At 32.2% G+C, this 20,192-nt stretch overlaps 1 protein-coding gene across 1 annotated transcript in view; it reads left to right on the forward strand.

The window, feature by feature from the left end:
• LOC108540251 (sodium channel protein type 1 subunit alpha-like) overlaps positions 1-20,192 on the forward strand; it is a 63,380-nt gene that overhangs the window by 35,475 nt on the left and 7,713 nt on the right. The window contains 7 exon segments of the mRNA XM_017889191.1: positions 2,131-2,251; positions 3,970-4,124; positions 5,613-5,786; positions 8,162-8,284; positions 15,215-15,496; positions 18,241-18,294; positions 19,824-19,961. Of these exon segments, the coding sequence (XP_017744680.1) occupies positions 2,131-2,251; positions 3,970-4,124; positions 5,613-5,786; positions 8,162-8,284; positions 15,215-15,496; positions 18,241-18,294; positions 19,824-19,961 (1,047 nt within the window).

Genomic DNA, 20,192 nt, shown 5'->3' on the forward strand with positions numbered 1-20,192 from the left:
AAAAGTAGATTTGCTATTATAATTCTCTGTACCTGAATGCCTCTCTACACAAATTTATTCACAGGAAATAATATCCTTTCTAGTTCTTAATTAATTTTGGTGAAAATTGTTAAAATTCTCAAATCCCATTATCTAATTGTTTTATGAAGAATGGGCATCTTACACAAGATTGCTTTTCTACAGTGAAGAACAATGAGTGATGAAATGTTGCTCACATGGTTTTTATAAAATAAGTTAATGAATTTTATTATGGCCCAGAGAGTGCCAATCAAGGTCATTTTTAAAATATGAAGGCACTTGTTGAAGTGACAAGTCTCAGCCTAGGTGTATCACTTTATGGCCAAATGATGAATATGTGTAATGTTGAGGATAAGACCTGAGAATTTCTTCAGAAGACCATGTGATGTTACGAGTAGTTTGACTGAGAATGTAACTAACACCTGCCATTAGGTGATTCTCTTTCTTTGTCAGAGGAAGAAACCAATGACTTATTCCTGTATACACTTTTAATTCAGCGCAAATGCTAGAACAGAACACAAATATAATCAAAGCTAAATGCAACCCAAAAATAGATTATAATCTATTTGCTACTGGCTATCATGTTGAACAATCAACTTTTCAGCTTCTTAGTGTAGTATGCAAGTCTATTTAATATGTGTCAGAATGTTGAAATTAGTCTTCAGTGAGAAATATTTTTGTAATTTCAAAGGCCAACTTCAACCTGACTTCTCAGAACTATGACAGAGTTATATACCATTATAGGTCCTAATTTTCTGTAGCTGTCAGTTAAGTTTTTCTATTTTAAGAAATGAAAAGGAAAGGAAAGAAGGCAACTAAATATGGACCCAGACATATAAGCTATCCTTCTTCAAGCAAATGCAAATATTTTGGTGAAACTCTTTCTGAAATATCAACACTCTTCTATGTATGTGAAATTCTTATTAACAATTGTAATATTGTGTTTAATTTTTACTATTTACAATATTGTGATAACGGGTTGAATGGCTTGTTGTTGTGTGCGCTTGAATGCCTACTGGAGGGTCTACACAAGCCTAAAGTTTGGAAAACACTACTAGATTTGATACTTCAATAAGGATTACAGATATTTCAGTTATCAGTGAATACTCAGCTTGTAGCATATTGTTGGTGTTCCAAAAAAAATTAGTTGAATAAATTAATGAATTAATTACACTTGCCAAAAACTTATAAGCCAGTTTGCTGGCCTTCAGAAAGAGCGTTCATGAGTTTTTCCTACCTTAATGTGTAAGTTAATGTTTTCTATTATCTCTGCCATCTTTGTCTTCTGAGAACCATAGAAAGAGAAGTGTGTATCCTATCACTATTGTCAAAATATGAAGGATATTGTTATTGTTGTTGTTGTTTAACTAGATTTTGTTCTTTCAGCTTCACATGGCATATTAACATACACATGATTTGTCAGAGGAAACCGAATTTTCCCACACACTGTTTATCTCATTTTACAACACTTCAGGCTCTAAAATATTTGCCAGAAATTGAAGATGTCTATTTAATATCTCTAAGGTTATTTATTGATGTAATTTTTAACATATTTTATAACAATTTCTCTCCAAATGAGCACATTTATAGTAAATAACTCTGAATGCCTTAACCATGAATCTTAGTAACATGAGTGAAAACAACAGGTGATATTTTCACACATAGGTAAGACATTGTTAAAGAAATATGTAAAGTCAAACATTAAACTGCAGAATAACCTAACGACATTATTATCTTCTAAGGTAAGGTTTCTCTTTCTCTCCTGCTCCTTTTCCCTTACTCTTCTGTTCCTTTTCCCTTTCTCCTCCTCCCTCTTCTCTTCCCTCTGTCCCCTGCTTCACTAATCCACAGGGCAGTGTTTTGCTCAGTACATGTGGCTGATGGCCTTTTGTAACCTCATAACACAGCAATCTGATTTCATGCTTACATTGTGAATTATGGTAAAAGAGTTAACATAGACAATGATTTTCTGATTTCCTCCTCTTATTCAATCTCTCTTTTCTCTAAAATATCTCCACCTCAAGAAGAATAAAAAAACAAATTTATAGTAATAATCCTTTCTTGGCAGTCAAAATGAAAGGACTTTACTTTCTACGTCCATCTCACTTACAGAAACTGAATGAAAGCAGTAGCTCATCAGAAGGTAGCACTGTGGACATCGGCGCACCTGCAGAAGAACAGCCCGTAGTGGAACCTGAAGAAACCCTTGAACCGGAAGCCTGTTTCACTGAAGGTAAAGAAAAGAATCCTAATGTTAATCTTTCATTTGGAGTGCAGCTTGTTTAGCTGTTAGTCACCTAAAATAAATCACATATAATAAAACGGCACTTTGTAATAGATATAATTCAATTACCTCTAATATACTGATAGACAAAAAAACTTAAAGTCTAGCGTTGTGCTTTGATTATATCTGCCCAATACATGGAAGAGATTAAGAACATGGAGGAAAAATATTTTAATGTCATCAAAACTTCTAGCTTATGTTTTTAAATTAAATGGTGATTTCACAATAAGTTAGCATCTTAAAAACTCTAGTGAAAATGATCCTACACAGAATTTGCCTTAAAGGTAACTTTCTGACTGCTAAAACTAAATGGATTGCTAGTGCTAAATTGTGTTTCTTTAATGAAAACATCAGTTTCCAATGATTGTTGGATGAAATGGGGAATAAATACTGCCCTTGAAACTCAATACCTAACCAGTCACAAGTTAAGCCTGGTGCAGTGTGGGCAATAGATAGAAGAGATACGTTTTTCCTACAACTAATATTTCCTGTGGTCTGATATCCCTGGGAATTTGAGGTTTGGAAATATGCATGTTTTATATTTGATATTATTTTTTTCATAGGCCTAGTATACCTTCAGTCTTCTTCTATTCCCTATATAAATCATGCATATCACTTAATGTCCTTTTCAAAACTACCCTCATCTGACCATGGTGGAAGAGCAGCTTGTTCCTCTGAATGGCTGTAACAAATATTTCCATTTAATTTACCTGATAACATATATTATCCTATGAAAATTTTGTCTCTTTTTGAACTGTTATATGTTGCTTTACTGTATTCTTTCTCTTCTTTTCCTCCATTCCTTCATTCCTTAGTTCCTTCTTTCCTCCTTCCCTTCTTTTCTTCCTCCTTTTCTCCATTCATTCCCTTTCTCCTTCTTCTTCAAACATATCTTCCCCTCCTTTTTTTGCCTTGGAGCAGGGATCCTGTATTTATATCTTTTGTTTTTCTTTTCTTTTTTTTGAAAACCAGATTTTTTTTTGGTAAGGTTCTTGGGAGTTAGGTACATGTTCTGTGCCTTTTTGTGTGTGCACCTAAGTGTACCTTTGTGCTTACAATGGTACTCAGAAGTACCTGTTGATTTCATTTAGACTAAGTGAAAGCAACGTGTGAGGAAGGCAATGACAAGTCAAAGCCAAACCATACAAATTACGTTTTAGCGAACTAAATTAGTTTTGCAAATTACATAAGCCCTTCTAGGCACATAACAAAAAAATCCTAAATGGTTAGAAATGCAGGATTGTTGGAAGAGATCTACATTTTTACTCTGTATCCTTTATAAAAGGGGGGAAGTTTTCTGCTTACCATTTTTAATGTCCAATTTAAAGTTCTTTTCTAGAATGACTTCAACAGAGTGCAACAGGATGATATGGCACAAGGAAAAGCTACTTCACATTTATTTGTAATTTACAGAGTTTTTCTTGTACAATAACACTGTGAGGCAGACAAAGCAAATACTGTTCGCTAGGGAACCATTTAAAGAAGCTGAATGATTTCCACAACTTCACACAGCTAATGAATGTGCTCTTACTACTCTAGGCTTAGAGAGTTATCCTAGCAAGACAGAGATGAGCATAGTAATAAAAAGACAAGACAAGGACATTGCTAAAGGATATTATGGAAGCAGAGATATTTTATCTACTATTATTTGAACACTATTTCTGCAGGCTGTGTACAAAGATTCAAGTGTTGTCAAATCAATGTGGAAGAAGGCAGAGGAAAACAATGGTGGAACCTGAGAAGGACGTGTTTCCGAATAGTTGAACATAACTGGTTTGAGACCTTCATTGTTTTCATGATTCTCCTTAGTAGCGGTGCTCTGGTGAGTGAATATTAAGAAAAGGTGATACGGCACTAATCTTTAGAACATTCTAATACTGATGACGCATTAATCCTTTCTGTTTCATTGTCTTAGTATCCAATGCATGCATTTTTAATTATCCTACCTTGTATCCTCTAGACTATAGATTTACTCTATAACTCTACATTTCTGGATTTACTTTTCCTATGTATGCAAATATAATTTTAAGAAGCTAATCATTAATTTTTGCTTATTATTAAATAGCCCAGAAAGTGTAGCCCTTCAGCTTATTCATTAACACCAAAGGATGTAAATATTCGATTACTCATTGCGTAATAAGAAAAGAGTTATTGGAAGCCCTGGGATGGGAATATATATTCTCTGAGTTCTGATGAATTTTGTTTCTAAATGGTATTTATTATTATTATCTCTGATGGACAGTAGTAAGTCCTTAGGGACCGCTCTCTGTCTTTTTCCAACTGTGTGCTCACTATTTTTGTGCTACTCAGGAAATAATGAAAGTTGGTAACAATAAATATCGGGCAGCATGCCTAAGAGATTCATTTAAGGATGGGTTTATCTTTGTAAGAAGGTGTTCACTTCATCAGAATCAATTTATTTTATATGAAAATTATTTATAAAATATAAATATAACATACAGATAGAATTTTAGAGAAACACTAACACAAAGGAAATACTTAAGCCATAGACAGAAAAAGAGAGAGAAAGAGAAAGAGAAACAGAGTTTGCCTGATTAAAATGCAACTACAGTACAAGTTTCTTTAACTTTGGTTTATAATTCTAACACAGACATATATTTACCTGTAATTTTTCTGAAGAAAGAAATATTTTCTACATGCTACTTTAGAAGTATTTCACTGTTGAAAGCAATGCATACTTAGAAGTGAAACATCAAGATGTTCCTAACAGAAGAATATATATTAGAATCTAAATGAAAAAGCAATTTCATTTAATCATTGTTCATGTGTATGTGAGAAACATAACTATTTAAAAAAACAAAACACAAAAAAAAGAAAGCAGATAACTCAACTATTTAGTAAAATTGGGAGACTGTCAAGATCAATCACAATTTCTGCTTACCGAAAACACAAGTTTTCATTATTCTTCAACCTCCTTTTCTATAGCAAAAAAAAAAAAAAAAAAAAAAAAAAAAAAAAAAAAAGAATAGAGGAAGCAAAATAAATGAAACAAAAGAAATACATACCTTCAAGTTGGAATGGCCACATCAGGATACAACATCAAGAACTATTTCCTGACTAAGTCAAATTAATTCATTGGAATCATACTTTTCTTTTTCTTCTACCAATAGTCTTTCCCCGATGAAATAAGTAAAAGACCTTTGAGAGGGGGAAAAAAAAGTAACAATAACTATTGTTTCTCTGCCCTCCTATTCCAATGAAATGTCATATGCACATATGATTAGGTTTTTAAAATAGCTTATTGAGTATAATCACTTTTGAAAGCTAATGTGTAACATTTTCTTTATAGGCATTTGAAGATATATATATTGATCAGCGAAAGACGATTAAGACAATGTTGGAATATGCTGACAAGGTTTTCACTTACATTTTCATTCTGGAAATGCTTCTAAAATGGGTGGCATATGGCTATCAAACATATTTCACCAATGCCTGGTGTTGGCTGGACTTCTTAATTGTTGATGTAGGTATCATTCATATTTTTGTCTCTGTTCAAGGTAGCTTGTCTTATTTATATACAAATTCTAAAATAGTGAGTCTCAGAGCACTATGTTATGTTGACAGACTATAATAACCACTAAACGCATATACTCAATGAGAGTGTCATTTCTGGAGGACATGGGCTAATTTAATTCTGATTTAAAATAGCATTGGAGGATGGAAGCTATGGTAGTTCTCTAGTTATCTGAGAAAGCTAAAGAAAAAACAACACATCAGCAGTTTGTAGGGAAAGTAGTGAAATAGGGAACTTAAAAGGTATATTACTTAAATCCTTTATGTTGTGAATCAGCGGACTCAAGTTTGTATCCCAGGACCATCGCTTGCTGATTTTGTGCCACTGAGTTAGTTTCTTGGCCCCAAACTTGTACAGTATTAAAGTCACTCAATAAAAACAGTGATGCTGTTAGGTGCTATAGTCATTTAAAAAAAAATTCTCGGGCGGTTGAGGCAGGAGATGGCGTGAATCCGGGAGGCGGAGCTTGCAGTGAGCCGAGATCGCGCCACTGCACTCCAGCCTGGGCGACAGAGCAAGACTCCGTCTCAAAAAAAAAAAAAAAAAAAAAAATCCCTTTGATCTACTCAAACTTTTTAAAGAATAGATTTAAATAGTAGATTATCTGGATTATGACTTCATTTTAGGGAGTAAGGTATGCAGAGTATAGGGAAAGACAAGTCTACTTTATGCAGCAGTGAAAGTTTTCCTAGAATGTAAACTAGATTTACGCAAGCCCAAACAGCCCTTTATAGAATTTGCATGCCCAATGATTAATACTGCATTTACTGAAAACAAGTGACTGACTTCAAGATGTGTTGAAGTTAAGCATCATGTTTTCCATTATCAACTTGGCAAAATTTCAGCTTTAGAAAGCTATAGCAAAACTATCCTGACTTAGTATTGTTTTACCCCAAAAAGATACTAACCCAGCAAGACTGTGAGGGTTTCTTGTGGAAGGTGTTTATTGAGCTAAGAATCATGCATGCATTATATCTCCTTGATCCTGAACAAAGGCAAAGCTAAGGCTATTTGAAAAACTTAACAATGTTCCTGCGAAATGAGCCAATTGAGAGAAATCTCAAAGGAAGAATTGCTTTATCACATCAATAAGGGAGAAAGTTTCTAATATTGAGGTTTCAAGCATTAGAAGTTACATTATATTTCAATTTCAGAATTTTTTACACTATAATTTAAATCTAAATGTAATTTAACCCTTTAAAACTTCCTGAGGTTTGTTTCTTTCTATTACGCTTATTACACATCGGCTTTTGGTGGAAGTTTTAAGTGACATTTTGAAACATTTTAAGAAAATAATTTTATAGAAAATTTTGTAGTTTGTAACAATAATACCTTTATTTTCAAAGTTCTGTTTTAATTATTTAATGAAGATCAGTATAGCACTTTATAAAAGATTAATTACAGCACATCTCAAATAATGTAAGAAGTGTATTAAATATGATACAATTAATACATTTTTAAAAAGAAAGATTTACAAAAATAGTGTCCAGTATATGTGGAATTGTCCAATACTAGCCTCTTCCTAGCTAAATAAATTGTAATCTTGCTTGAATGCAAAGTTTTGGTAAATTCCTTATTTAGAGAATTAGATACGTAAGATTTGTCATTTACTCATGTATTACCTACAAATGAATACAAATGAAGTAAATTCATTGCTGTGTGTATTTGGTAAATATTCATTGATTGGCCCTTTGGGGCCAGGTATCATGGCAGAAGCCATAAATTAGTGTAAAAATTTTTGAGAAAGTTTTGTAATGGAATTTCTTTCAAGTTTCTTATGTAAAAATAAACTTTAAACAAGTGAAAATGCAAGGTATTACCAAGACAAAATATCACCTTCAAAACTGATGTAGTTCATTAATTTCTGAGAATACCAATTATGATTAGTTGAATATACTGATGCATGGTAGAAACTTCTTGCTTTTTTAAGTACAATAGCAGTTTTGTATTTTATAACTAGCTATAAGAAAAAGCCATAAAATTCAACAGCAACTTAATAAATAAAGGAAGAATGTAGCCGAATTTTTTTCCACCTTGATTTCTTCTTTTATGTTACTAATTTTTACTTTGTTTTTTTTCCTATTCAATTGATAAATTATATGACATTTAAGGATTTTTTCAGCTAGCTTTTGATTAATGTCCTAAAAGTTACATCATTTGCATCAAACTGAAAATATTTCTTTACTTTTTAAAAAGGTTTACTGAAAATGTCTGAACATTTACCTTCTGAATAATTATAAGCAAAAATTATACTTGTTATATATAGCAACTACATATTGAATGATGATTCTATTTATCAATTGTTATTATTTTTGTGTGTGCAGGTTTCACTGGTCAGTTTAACAGCAAATGCCTTGGGTTACTCAGAACTTGGAGCCATCAAATCTCTCAGGACACTAAGAGCTCTGAGACCTCTAAGAGCCTTATCTAGATTTGAAGGGATGAGGGTAAGAAAAATGAAAGAACCTGAAGTATTGCATATAGCCAAAATTAAACTAAATTAAATTTAGAAAAAGGAAAACCTATGCATGCAAAAGGAATGGCAAATTTTGCAAAATTGCTACTTTGTTGTTTTATCTGTTGCATATTTACTTCTAGGTGATATGCAAGAGAAATAGGCCTCTCTTGAAATGATATAATATCATTTATCTGCTGTGCTTATTTAAATGACTTTATTTCCTAATCCTTCTTGGGAGTTTCCTTACAAATCCATATACAAAAAAAAGCAGATGCATTATTAAAGTACTGTGTGTAATGATATAATAATAATCTAAAGTAAATTCTGTATCAGGTGCTTAGTCTTTGTGACAATATACTGTACTTAACGAGTTTTCCTGAAAATAATGTGAATCACACATGTGCCTAAGTATGAGTGTAAAGAAAAGCATGAAAGGAGTTGTTAAAATTTTTGTCTGTATAATGCCAAAGTTTGCATTATTTGAATATATTCAAGGTTAGGTGGTTAGATATTAAGTGTTAACTGAATTTATAAAACTAGTAATACTAACTTAAAGATTACATACAAATCCACACCATTTTTATGATAATAAAGTAAAACAGTTATAATGAACAGAAAATATAATTTTGACTCATTACTATAATTTATAGATTAACCTTAACTTACATCTTATTGGTCAGAGTCACACAAATTTTATTTTATCCTTCTTAAAGACCCAATAATCATTTTCCATCATTCATAACAGATTAGAAATTTTGCCATTATTGACTTGTTATTCTCCATGTCTTTTGTTAAAGCATGAAGCATTAGTTTATAGATGTATAATATAAAAAATTAGTTCTGCTTTAAAAAAAAAATTAACAAAACAAAACACTAAATTGTGTGATTCCAATAGAAAATCATTGCTCTTTCACCTCCTAAGGTTTAGTTACGTTTATGGAAACTAAGCTATATTGTAGACTTCCATTTGCACTTTATAGATTGTTTATAGCCTTATGTTCTCTTCTCAAGTCTTATAAATAAATGTCACTTCATAAGAACATAAGACTTGTCTTCGATTTCCCTAACATATATGAAAACTTTTTCCTCCTTATCAACAACTCAGTACAATAAAATACAAGTAGTCCTCTTTTATTTCTCACAGTGAGCCTCACATTTTCACCAAAATGTTATCAGAAATTCTCTCTGGGGTATGTAAAAATTAAGTCTGTTTTCCAATTAAATGTCACTTTGTTTTGTTTCAGACTAGCAGTTTCAGTTCTGGAGAAAAAATATCATTTCTCTACATTCTACTTGAAAACATGTTGCCTGAATCAAAATAATATATTTTGTATGGGTCATGAAATCTGAACAATGCTAAACTTTCGAAAATATTATAAACCTTTTACATCTGACCGTTTGAAAATTTATTAAATCCATTGGTCAAGTGCTCAGATATTTCCATACAGTACACTTCATTGCTATAAAAAAGTTGGTCTTGTGGGTATGCTTTTAATTTTCTCAGAAATAACCATATCTATAATTATTAATCAATAATACCCTTTATATTAAAAGAGGTTACCTTTTCAAACTCAGAGTTTTAGACATAAAATCCTTATAAATGTTGATCGTGATAAAACTAATAATTTAAATGGTCAGATTTATGAATATGGCTCTATTCCTCATAATGACAGCATATACACAGCACTAAAATGACTGATCTCTTCAATACGTGTTTGGCATTGTAGAGTCAAAATAACCTTACACTTGATTCTATTTTTTATACTTCTAGTGTTTGGATTTTTTTATTTTGTAAAAATATAATCACGAGTGATGGTGAGGTTGGATATAAGAATGATATTATGATTGGGAAGTGAGATTTGAACATACTCAGAAACTCTCATTTAATTCTTTGCCCTAGCAGCATAAAATCGCAATAGCTGCGTCAAAGCCTAACACAGGCACTCATTTTATTTTTGTTGTTCTGTTACTTTTTCAAAGCATGTGCTATGCAACATTACTGAATAAAGCATGTTGTACAGTGCTTCATAAGAAGTTAGAAAGTAACAAATGAATTATCATCACGTTGCACTTTGTGTTTTGCATGTTTTATGCACATTTCTGGCTGACAGCTTTTAAACATTTATTGTATTTCAAATTTCCAGTCCAAATTTTTCAACTTGTAAAATTAAACTGAGTGAATTGATGTCGCTAATATCTAGGGTAAAATAAAATTTGTATTTAAATTTGTATTTTTAATTTCCTAACCTAGGAAATCTTAAATACCTTCTTTTTCAAAAGAACTCAAGTCTTAATTGATAGGAAAACAGACAGAGAGCATCATGAACAAAAAATAACACCAAATGTTCTGTCATATCAGATTTCTAACTAATAACAAACTATATATTTCTATTTTGTATAGGATAATCTTGCTCCAACTTGGATGGGGTGGAGCGCTGGTTCCTCCCCTGAGCCCTTTATTATGGGTACTGTATTACCCCTTTTGCTACCTTTAATCCTTGCACTGTGACTTATGTGTAGTGGGGTGAGGGAGGGATTGGGAAGGGTACTATTATTGCACCACAGTAGGGAAAATACAGTATTTACATCCTAATCCCCTCTTTTCAATTGTCTTAAATTTCATTTGAAAAAACAAAAAAACCTTTATGAATTTACCCTCTGTGGATTTTAACCCCAATGGTTGATATCTTTATGAAGTTTCATTGAATATGATTTAGTTGTGTGTATATGGAGTTATCCATTTATGGGGAGATTACTTGATTGGTGAGGGCGGGGGACCCTGGTGTAGAACGATTATGTGAAAACACAATTTAACTTGTTAAGCTCATGATACTGTTTGAGGCATACAGCCCCTGCTGTTTAGTACATTGGTCTGGGTCCTGCAAATTACCAGTGAGATACCATCAATTGATTATTCATACGTATGAGCAGATACTAAGGTGCAATATTTCAGGTTTCATAAGACTGGTATTGATTGTGACCATTCTCATTTTTTATTGTGTAAGTTCATATGGGGTTATTTTCAAAATGTTAACAAGGCAAAAAATAAATTAAGAAATAGTTGAATTAAGCACATGTGAATTGTGTTGTAAACAAAAAGTTAGTATAAAAGAATCCACTTATTTGAATTATGCAGAATAGAATACACACCTAGAAATAAAACAAAAACATCTTATCATGAGCATTAAGATAAAATTTGAGGCATAAACTCACTTCTTAGAATAAGTAACTCCCAACTAACTTTCTAGGATTTTAAAAGATATCACAGTGAAAACATACATAAACATAACTCTACATTTTATTTATTCTTAAAGTTTAAGTGTATTATACAAGAAGAAGAGTTCTTATTTTGAGAGACAGAAAAGTCAGAATTTTGTTTGGATCACTGATATATCATAGCTTACAAAATAATTGTCTTAACCCACAGTATGATATTTTTAGATTTTTTAAAAAAGATTCTAAGTTATCTCCTTCATACCTTAAAAATGGGATAATTCCTACTTTGCTTACTTTTATTTTTATTCACATATATTTTCTTTATTCTATACAGAAGCACTAGAATTCATGAATAGTGTTGATTGAAGTTCAAAGTAATTAATTCAGATAAAAAGACATTTCTGCATGTATGAAAATTTCTAATGTGAATTTGCTATATTTAATCATCAAGCCTTCATTTAGTGTAGACTTATTTTTTAAAATGCAGGTAATGAACCAGAAATCAAATTGGTTGTGCTACAGCAGCGAAACTTTATTTGATGATGTTTGTTTTGAAAAACAGCTTCTGAGAAGAAACAACCTCTAGTACAGTATTAATTCATTAAGATAGTTCCTTTCTCGGACATCTCCTTTCATGTACCTGAAAGTTCAGTTTGTTCTTTCCAATTTATTCAGACTAATTCTGCCTACTTTCTTCCTGCCATGAGAACCAATTACTGCAGTTTTATTGAGACTGAAAAAAGTTAATCCACCTCCTGCTTTGCTGAACCAAGGAATGGCTTGGAACTCTTGGGAAAAGACAATCTTTTCTATGATCTTTCATTGTCTAATTTAATACATCATAAATATGACTATAGCTTTGTATAGTAAATTCCCCAATACTGTGCCAAATGTTTTCTAAGATAAGGTTCTTTTATGTTCACAAAAAAATAAAACTTTTCCCTGGGCCAAATGTATGCCAACTTTGCGAATCATATCCTGAGCTGCACGGCTGCAGAGTACATGCTTGCATCATAAATTCCATAGAGTTCATTTTAACTCTAAATCAATCCCCAGTTTCAAAGTAAACCTTTCATACATATTACCTAAGCACAAACTTCTCCCTGTGCTCAGTTCCTTAATTATTCTCAGCCATATTCAGAAATAACATTTAAAAATTATGCTTTAATCAATAAATACTAAGCTAAACTTTGCTTCATTAATCCATTCATTTTGTCAACCATTATTTTATTCCTGTATTCAAAGCTCTCTGGTATATTCCTATATTCAAGACACTTAAGGCCCTGGAAGATTCATGAACATATATTTGCATCTTAAATTTTTAGAAAACCTTACAATCTGTCAGGATTACACTGAACTCTAGTACAGAGTAATATGGGTACCAAGATAAGTGGGAGCAACTCTTCCATGTAGACTGGAAAGAGCACTAGATGCTATTTATAGACTACTTTCTGAACTCAACTTGTTTTAACCTCATTTTTTCTCATATGCCAAATGAGAACACAATACTGAATTATCTCTACAGTTCTGTTCGGTACTAGAATTCTGATTCTTGAATTCAAAGGGGAAAACATTCCTCTTTATTTAGGAGGCTAAACTGGGGGGCAAATTTAGGCTCCATGAAAGAAGTGCTATTTGAACTAAAGCCTTTGAGAGGGGAGAGTATTTCAGAAAAGGAGCTATTAGACAAGGAATTTCAAGGTAAATGACATCTCAATTATCTGGCAATTATATTAGCATATAGTTATATTAATTGAAGTGGCATGAAGTATAGATGACCAGGGAAGTTAAAACTGGAAATATAGATTGTGGAGTGATGTGAATAGCAAGGTAAGAAAAATATTTGGTAGTTACCAGAGAGCCAATAAACAACTTTCAAGTGGGACTTGGGAAAGATTAATTCATCTTACATAGATTAAATGAAGGAGAAGTTTAGGAGACTGACAATAGTACAAGTATGAAATAACAGAGGGCAGTTCTAGGTGGTGACTGTGAGAATGGAAAAGAAGTGACAAAGCTGAGAAATGTTTCGAAGAAAAAATGTGAGACAGGTAATGTGAAAAGAAAATCAAGAAGTGGTATAGATAACCAGTGTTCTGCTCATACTCTAAATTGGGTGTTGAAGGCAAAATACATATTTTAATTAGTACTCTGTGTATACACACTAGAAACAGCATTGTAATCTGGATAGTGGACAAAATATTCAGAAAAGAAGGGAAAGAAATAGTAACTTGATTTCAATTTCCAAATCTCTAATCTGAAAGAAATCTAATTCCATCCATTCATTTAAAATAAATCATAAAACAAGAATTTATGAAGCCCATTGTATTAATACAGATAGTCAGATGAGATATGGCAAAGTGTCACCTGTCAGCTTGGTAGGTTGCATAGGCCACATCATTTGGTTCTGCCTGGATAACTCAACCAAATTAATTTTTCATACTCATCCCCTCCATCTTTGTCATTACTGTTATTATTTTCTTTGGCCCACTTATCACACTGTTTTATATTCCCCAGAAGACCTAGAGTTCTTTACGGACTTTAAACAGGGCTCAGAAGTATAAGAAATTGGCTCACGTATTACAGACAGGCAGTTAAAAAATAGTTCTAAAAATACATGCATCAAATGGCAAATAGAAGATGTTTTGATGACTACTTCCTTCGGATCAGATTGACGAGAATAATACAAGCACATAGGTGGAATTAAACATAGCTATTAATGTCCAAGTTTGAGGCAGCTGCCCCTTACCAGCATTTTAGGGTCTGTTTTTACCTTCCCTCTTAGCCACTCCTGTGCAGCTCCAGTGGGAGAGATGGAGGAGAAAGCAAGGAAGCCACCCCTATGTTGTTGAAAACATGAACACTCAGATTTTTAGCTAGTGGTCCAGAAATAAAGAGGGGGAAAACATCCTTCTATAGAAAAAAAAAGTAGATAATAATTGAACACAGAACTTCATGTGATCACATCAGATTTGAGAACTATGTATAGCATCCCTCTTTTTCTTATTTTTCTAAGAAATGATTTCTATTATGTTTCATTTGAAATAAGTTTTTTGAATTAAACTCAGTAAATGAAACAACTAACATGACTGGAGCTTGAAATAAACGATGTGATGATCTAATGAAATACATAATGCAAATTGTCTTGCTTCTTATGCAAAAATTATTAGTCATAGCAATGCATGAATAATTAAAGACAATTATATTAGGTATTTAATAATTTTTTATATTCATCATCTGAATTTTTAAGTTATTTTAAAACTATATTGGTCAAATCAACTCAGGTCCAAATGTTTTAGTTTTGTTCTTTAATATATTGCCTTTTTAAAATGAGTTAAAACTTCTGCATAGGCTTTTTAACTTTTCTTTTTTCTGATAAACAACACAATTCTAACTTCATCTGGCAGCAAGTTCCTCCGATTTTGCTTTTCCTTTAACCTTTTAATGCTTCTCCCTCCCTTTTTTTAAAAAACGTTTTTGTTTCATTTCTTGGTTATATTGCCTATAGTTGTTTTCCTAAGTGTATTGCTTAAGAAAAAAAATGTATTTTAAGATTTTTTAAAACCTTGCTTTTAAATATCCTAGAATAAATAGCCTTGATAGAAAAAAAAAATGGAAAGGCCAGAGATTACTAGGGGAATTTTTTTTTTCTTTATTAACAGATAAGAATTCTGACTTTTCTTTTTTTCCATTTGTGTATTAGGTGGTTGTGAATGCCCTTTTAGGAGCAATTCCATCCATCATGAATGTGCTTCTGGTTTGTCTGATATTCTGGCTAATTTTCAGCATCATGGGCGTAAATTTGTTTGCTGGCAAATTCTACCACTGTATTAACACCACAACTGGTGACAGGTTTGACATCGAAGACGTGAATAATCATACTGATTGCCTAAAACTAATAGAAAGAAATGAGACTGCTCGATGGAAAAATGTGAAAGTAAACTTTGATAATGTAGGATTTGGGTATCTCTCTTTGCTTCAAGTTGTAAGTGAACACTATTTTCTCTGAATATTTTTATTGTTTGGAATAATAAAATAATTACACACATCTATTATTTAGTACCTAAGAAAAAGTATATATTTCTTTCTATTTAAAAAGTTTCAGTTTGTTAGTACAAGTTTATGAGCCCAGATGGGTGAAAACATTATTACATGTAAGGACTGCAGATATAGTCAGTAGTGACCAGGCCAAACAAAGATCTCTTTGTCTTTTTCTTGTATTTTCTTTGTTTCTATATTGCTCTTTCTTTCTATATAAACAAGTTAATAAATAAGTCAGTAACTTTGCCGTTTTTATTGTGATTAGAAGGCTTGTTTCACTGATCAGCTACCAAAACAGAATACACTTAACAGATAGATCATCTTCCAAAACACATACACTTAATACACCTAATTGGATTGTAATTAATTCGTAGGGATTAACTGCTGCTAAGGTCCATTATTTCAATCAACGTTTGCGGAATGACATTCAGGTTTTAGAATTAGATCCAGATGTGGTGGTGGGCGCCTGTAATCCCAGCTACTCAGGAGGCTGAGACAGGAGAATCACTTGAACCCAGGAGGCGGAGATTGCAGTGAGCCGAGATTGTGCCACTGCACTCCAATCTGGGCAACAAAGAGCGAAACTCCCTCTAAAACAAAAAAGAGAGAGAGAGAGAGAGAGAGAATTAGATCCCCATAGTGAAGTGGAAATAATATCTGAAAGCAACTAGAAACAAAAATGAAGCACAAGCAGCTGTTATCTTATCTCAAATGACCTTTCAGCACCATTATTTAAGTCTATTTTATCCTAAATATTAGTATTTTCACTATTGGGTCTCTAAGACTGGGTATCCAAGAAAAATAGTTTATAACTTATATTTAAAAGGTAGCCCTTTAAAATTTTCATTTGACTCTGCTTCTAGCTGCAGCAGCACCACAACAAAGCAGGGAATAAAATAAGAGTTCAGATTATTTGAAAATTCAGCTTAAAAAAAAAAGACTGTACAATTTCTTTCTTCCCTTGCAGTTCTACAGTGTCTTTAGGGCAGAAATCAATTTTTGCTCACCAAGGTTATGATTTCAACTGTTCAGCCAGAAGACTAACTAAGCAAACAAACCAACACTAGTCAAAATCCTTTTGCAGCTCTTCCAGAGGTGTCTACTATAATTACTTTACAAATTCTTCCCACCTTTTTGTTGGAAATTCTTATTTATCTTCTTAACATTTTTGACCGACTCGGAATATTCATGCAATTAAAATAGAGATTTTTAAAATCCGGCAAGAACGGGTGGGGCATGTTGGCTCATGCCTGTAATCCCAACTCTTTGGGAGGCCAAAACAACTGGAGGATTGCTTGAGGCCAGGAGATCTAGACTAGTGGGGGCAACATAGTGAGACCCTGTCCCTAAAGACAAATAAAAATAAAAGTTAAAAAAATCTGGCAAGAATGTTTTCTTTAAAAATTGTCAACACATGATGACATTTATTTGGGCATTTATTCTAACCCTTAACTAATGACCACACTTGTAAATATCACTAAAGCAACCACTTCCTCCATAAATTTGAGGAAAGAAATATTAAAAATTTTAAGCAATCCTTTAAGATGTAAACAATTTTGAAAATATAGTGATGATCCTGTACAAAGCTATTAAATTCTGCTACCAAAAAAAAAAAAAAAAAAAAAACCTCTAAAATACTGCTTCACATTTGGCTTTTATAGAATCACCTCTCTATTGATTAGTAAGTCATTGAAATGGCCCCTTTAATCACTTTTTTCTGTTTCTATACCAAGTTCTATTATTGACCTAAGCCACTGACATATTTAACACATCTCTCTTTCATGTACAAAAGCCTTGTACTTTCTAGCTAAGAATCATTACTTTCTTTTCACTGCTGTCACCCACACCCTTGCTTAGCTTTTGTCTCATGATATTCACCACTTCACAAGGGTTAGTGTTATCAAAACAAAGATATATTGTGATACAGATGCTAAAGGCTTTGCTAGCCTCCCTCACTAGCTAAGGAATAATCCTTTTAGGCCCACAGGACTCAAAATTCATGCCCTAGGACAAGTAACAAATTACTGTAAGTTATCAGCCTGAGTATCCTTCATCCTGTGAGTGCCAAGTGTCTGCTGTACTATTGTTCACATTTCTTATTCATATTAAGTTATTATCTTCAAGAATTTCAGAAAGAAAATAGAATATGGGATTATTTCTAAATGTTTTGCTCCAAAATTCTTAAAAGGATAGTTGCAACCCTGCCTTTATGTATCCTGGTACTATCCTTACATTGTTACAATAAAGAGAAATCTTAAATTTTCAATCACTTTGATCACCCTGCAGATAAATTTTAGCAGATGATCCGTAGATCTAAGTTGTAATTATTAGCCTGATAGAGCTATTGACACATGTGTTCGCATTTGTAAGATCTCCTAAAAGTGCTCCAGCAAATTTTAATACTGCTTTAAATATTATGATACCATGAACTCTAAAGAATTGAAAAGTACTTGTGAGATGGTTATCAAGCGGGAGGACATATCAAATGGTCATTCTGTTCAATATGTGTTCTAGAAATGAAAAGCCTTACTAAGATACTGTCTTGGTCCAAAATCTATGTAAAATTTGTTTTGAAATGTCTTTCAAAAATATTCCCTTTTGAAAATTATATCAGTAAGAATATTTATTAAACATCAGGTCTAAATTATTTTTTACTCCAAAGTAAAACATGCATGTCCTTCTTAATAGGCCACATTTAAAGGATGGATGGATATAATGTATGCAGCAGTTGATTCCAGAAATGTAAGTATTCCTTGTATTCTAAGTCTTTTTACAATATTGACCAGGTGGTAAAATTAATCGGATAAAATATAAACAAATGAAATGATTCTATCTTGATTTAAAATATTTCGGAAAAAGTGTGACAGGTAAGTATTCAAGCACAGCAATGTTTATCAGAAAGCTCTTACTAAGATAATTCAACACATGCATTATTTTGAAAACCAAAGTAAGAAATTCGTATATTGAGTAACTAACAAATATTTTTCTTTTAAATATTTTCTATTTTGTTTCCTATTTATCCACACATTATATAATTAGTAGTAATTTTAGTGTGCAGGGCCAAATTTGAAGAAATATATGATTTCTATCGTTAGTTGAAATGTATAGTCACCCTCCATATTAGACAGCATGAAAACTTATGGATATTGTTCTGTCAGTCCTAGATTACTGTGTTGATTTCTTTCAAATAATCATATTTTAAACCAAATAAAAGAATGCTTTTATATGATTTTTAGCCTCCATAAATTGACTGATGTTGCAATCATTTCTGCGGCCAACAGATTCCTTTGAGTGTATATCACCAAAGTATAAACCTATTTTATTTGATTTCAGCCTCTTTAAGGCTCCATGACCTAAACTGAAATTCACGTTCATTCCAACTTTGCTCTTCAAAACTTTGCAAGACGTAATATTTTCTATCAACCTTCATCTTTCTATTCTGAAGTCCCATCTGTTTAGTTTATCATCATAAAGGAATAACCTTTGTCCCTGCAGTCTTCAACCTGATAGTTTGGTGTTATCTTTCTTGAAGTGCATTTCACATAGCTTTAGTTTTATGTTGAATATCATTTTGATAACCTCCAGGGTTGTTCTATTTCACTTTGTCACTTATATTTTGTTTTGTGTGTTTAGTTGGCTTTTAAATTTGTTGCCTTTAGAAGGACAGGAATCTGTTAAAAAATTGTAGTGACTTTTTCAGTCCATTGCTAAATTATAAGTAATAGCCCATTTGTTATAAGCACAATCTAGGAATTAAATAATCAGCTGAGGATTTATAAAATGAACTCTCCATTTATGTCTACTTAATCTGAAAAATTCAGTGACTGTCACATTAGGGTATAGTGCCAAATGTCTGAATGAACAACTCATTTCTTATTTGCTACATTATTTCATGCATACATGAATGATTGTTTCTAAACCTAGCCTATGGATATTTACAGTTTTAAAATTTTTTATTAATAATTTTAAAATTACTAAAATTCAGTACCTTAAAAGTTTGTAAATTTAGCACATTACTGTTCAAATGGAAGAATAGTATTTGTATTTATAGTTATAAAATAGATTTTAGAATGTCATAGTAGCCACATTTTCACATGAAAACATCCCTAAAGGCTAATTTCAGGGATGTTTTTAGAGGTAGTTGATTCAGAAAAAAAAAATGCTGACATATTAGTAAGAATAATTTTTTTCTGTTGTTATGAAAAAGCACCAATGACATTTCCAGCACTAAAATGTATGGTAATATTTTACTAAATAATCTCCTTTGGTAGGTGGAACTCCAGCCTAAGTATGAAGAAAGTCTGTACATGTATCTTTACTTTGTTATTTTCATCATCTTTGGGTCCTTCTTCACCTTGAACCTGTTTATTGGTGTCATCATAGATAATTTCAACCAGCAGAAAAAGAAGATAAGTATTTCTAATATTTTCTCTCCCACTGAGATAGAAAATTATTCCTTGAAGTGTTTTCTCTGCCAAATGCATACTTGAATTTAGAAACCAAATGGGAGTATATATTATAACTGATTTTTCCTTCCTCTCTCTCTGTCATTCACTATCCATATATTTCCAGCTATAGAAAGCTAAGAATAACTGTGTTCCACACTCTTGTGCATAGGTTCATAAAGTTTTTCTCCCTTA

This window comes from Rhinopithecus bieti, unplaced genomic scaffold (genome assembly GCF_001698545.2).
Source record: "Rhinopithecus bieti isolate Rb0 unplaced genomic scaffold, ASM169854v2 scaffold_18745, whole genome shotgun sequence".
NCBI lineage: Eukaryota > Metazoa > Chordata > Mammalia > Primates > Cercopithecidae > Rhinopithecus > Rhinopithecus bieti.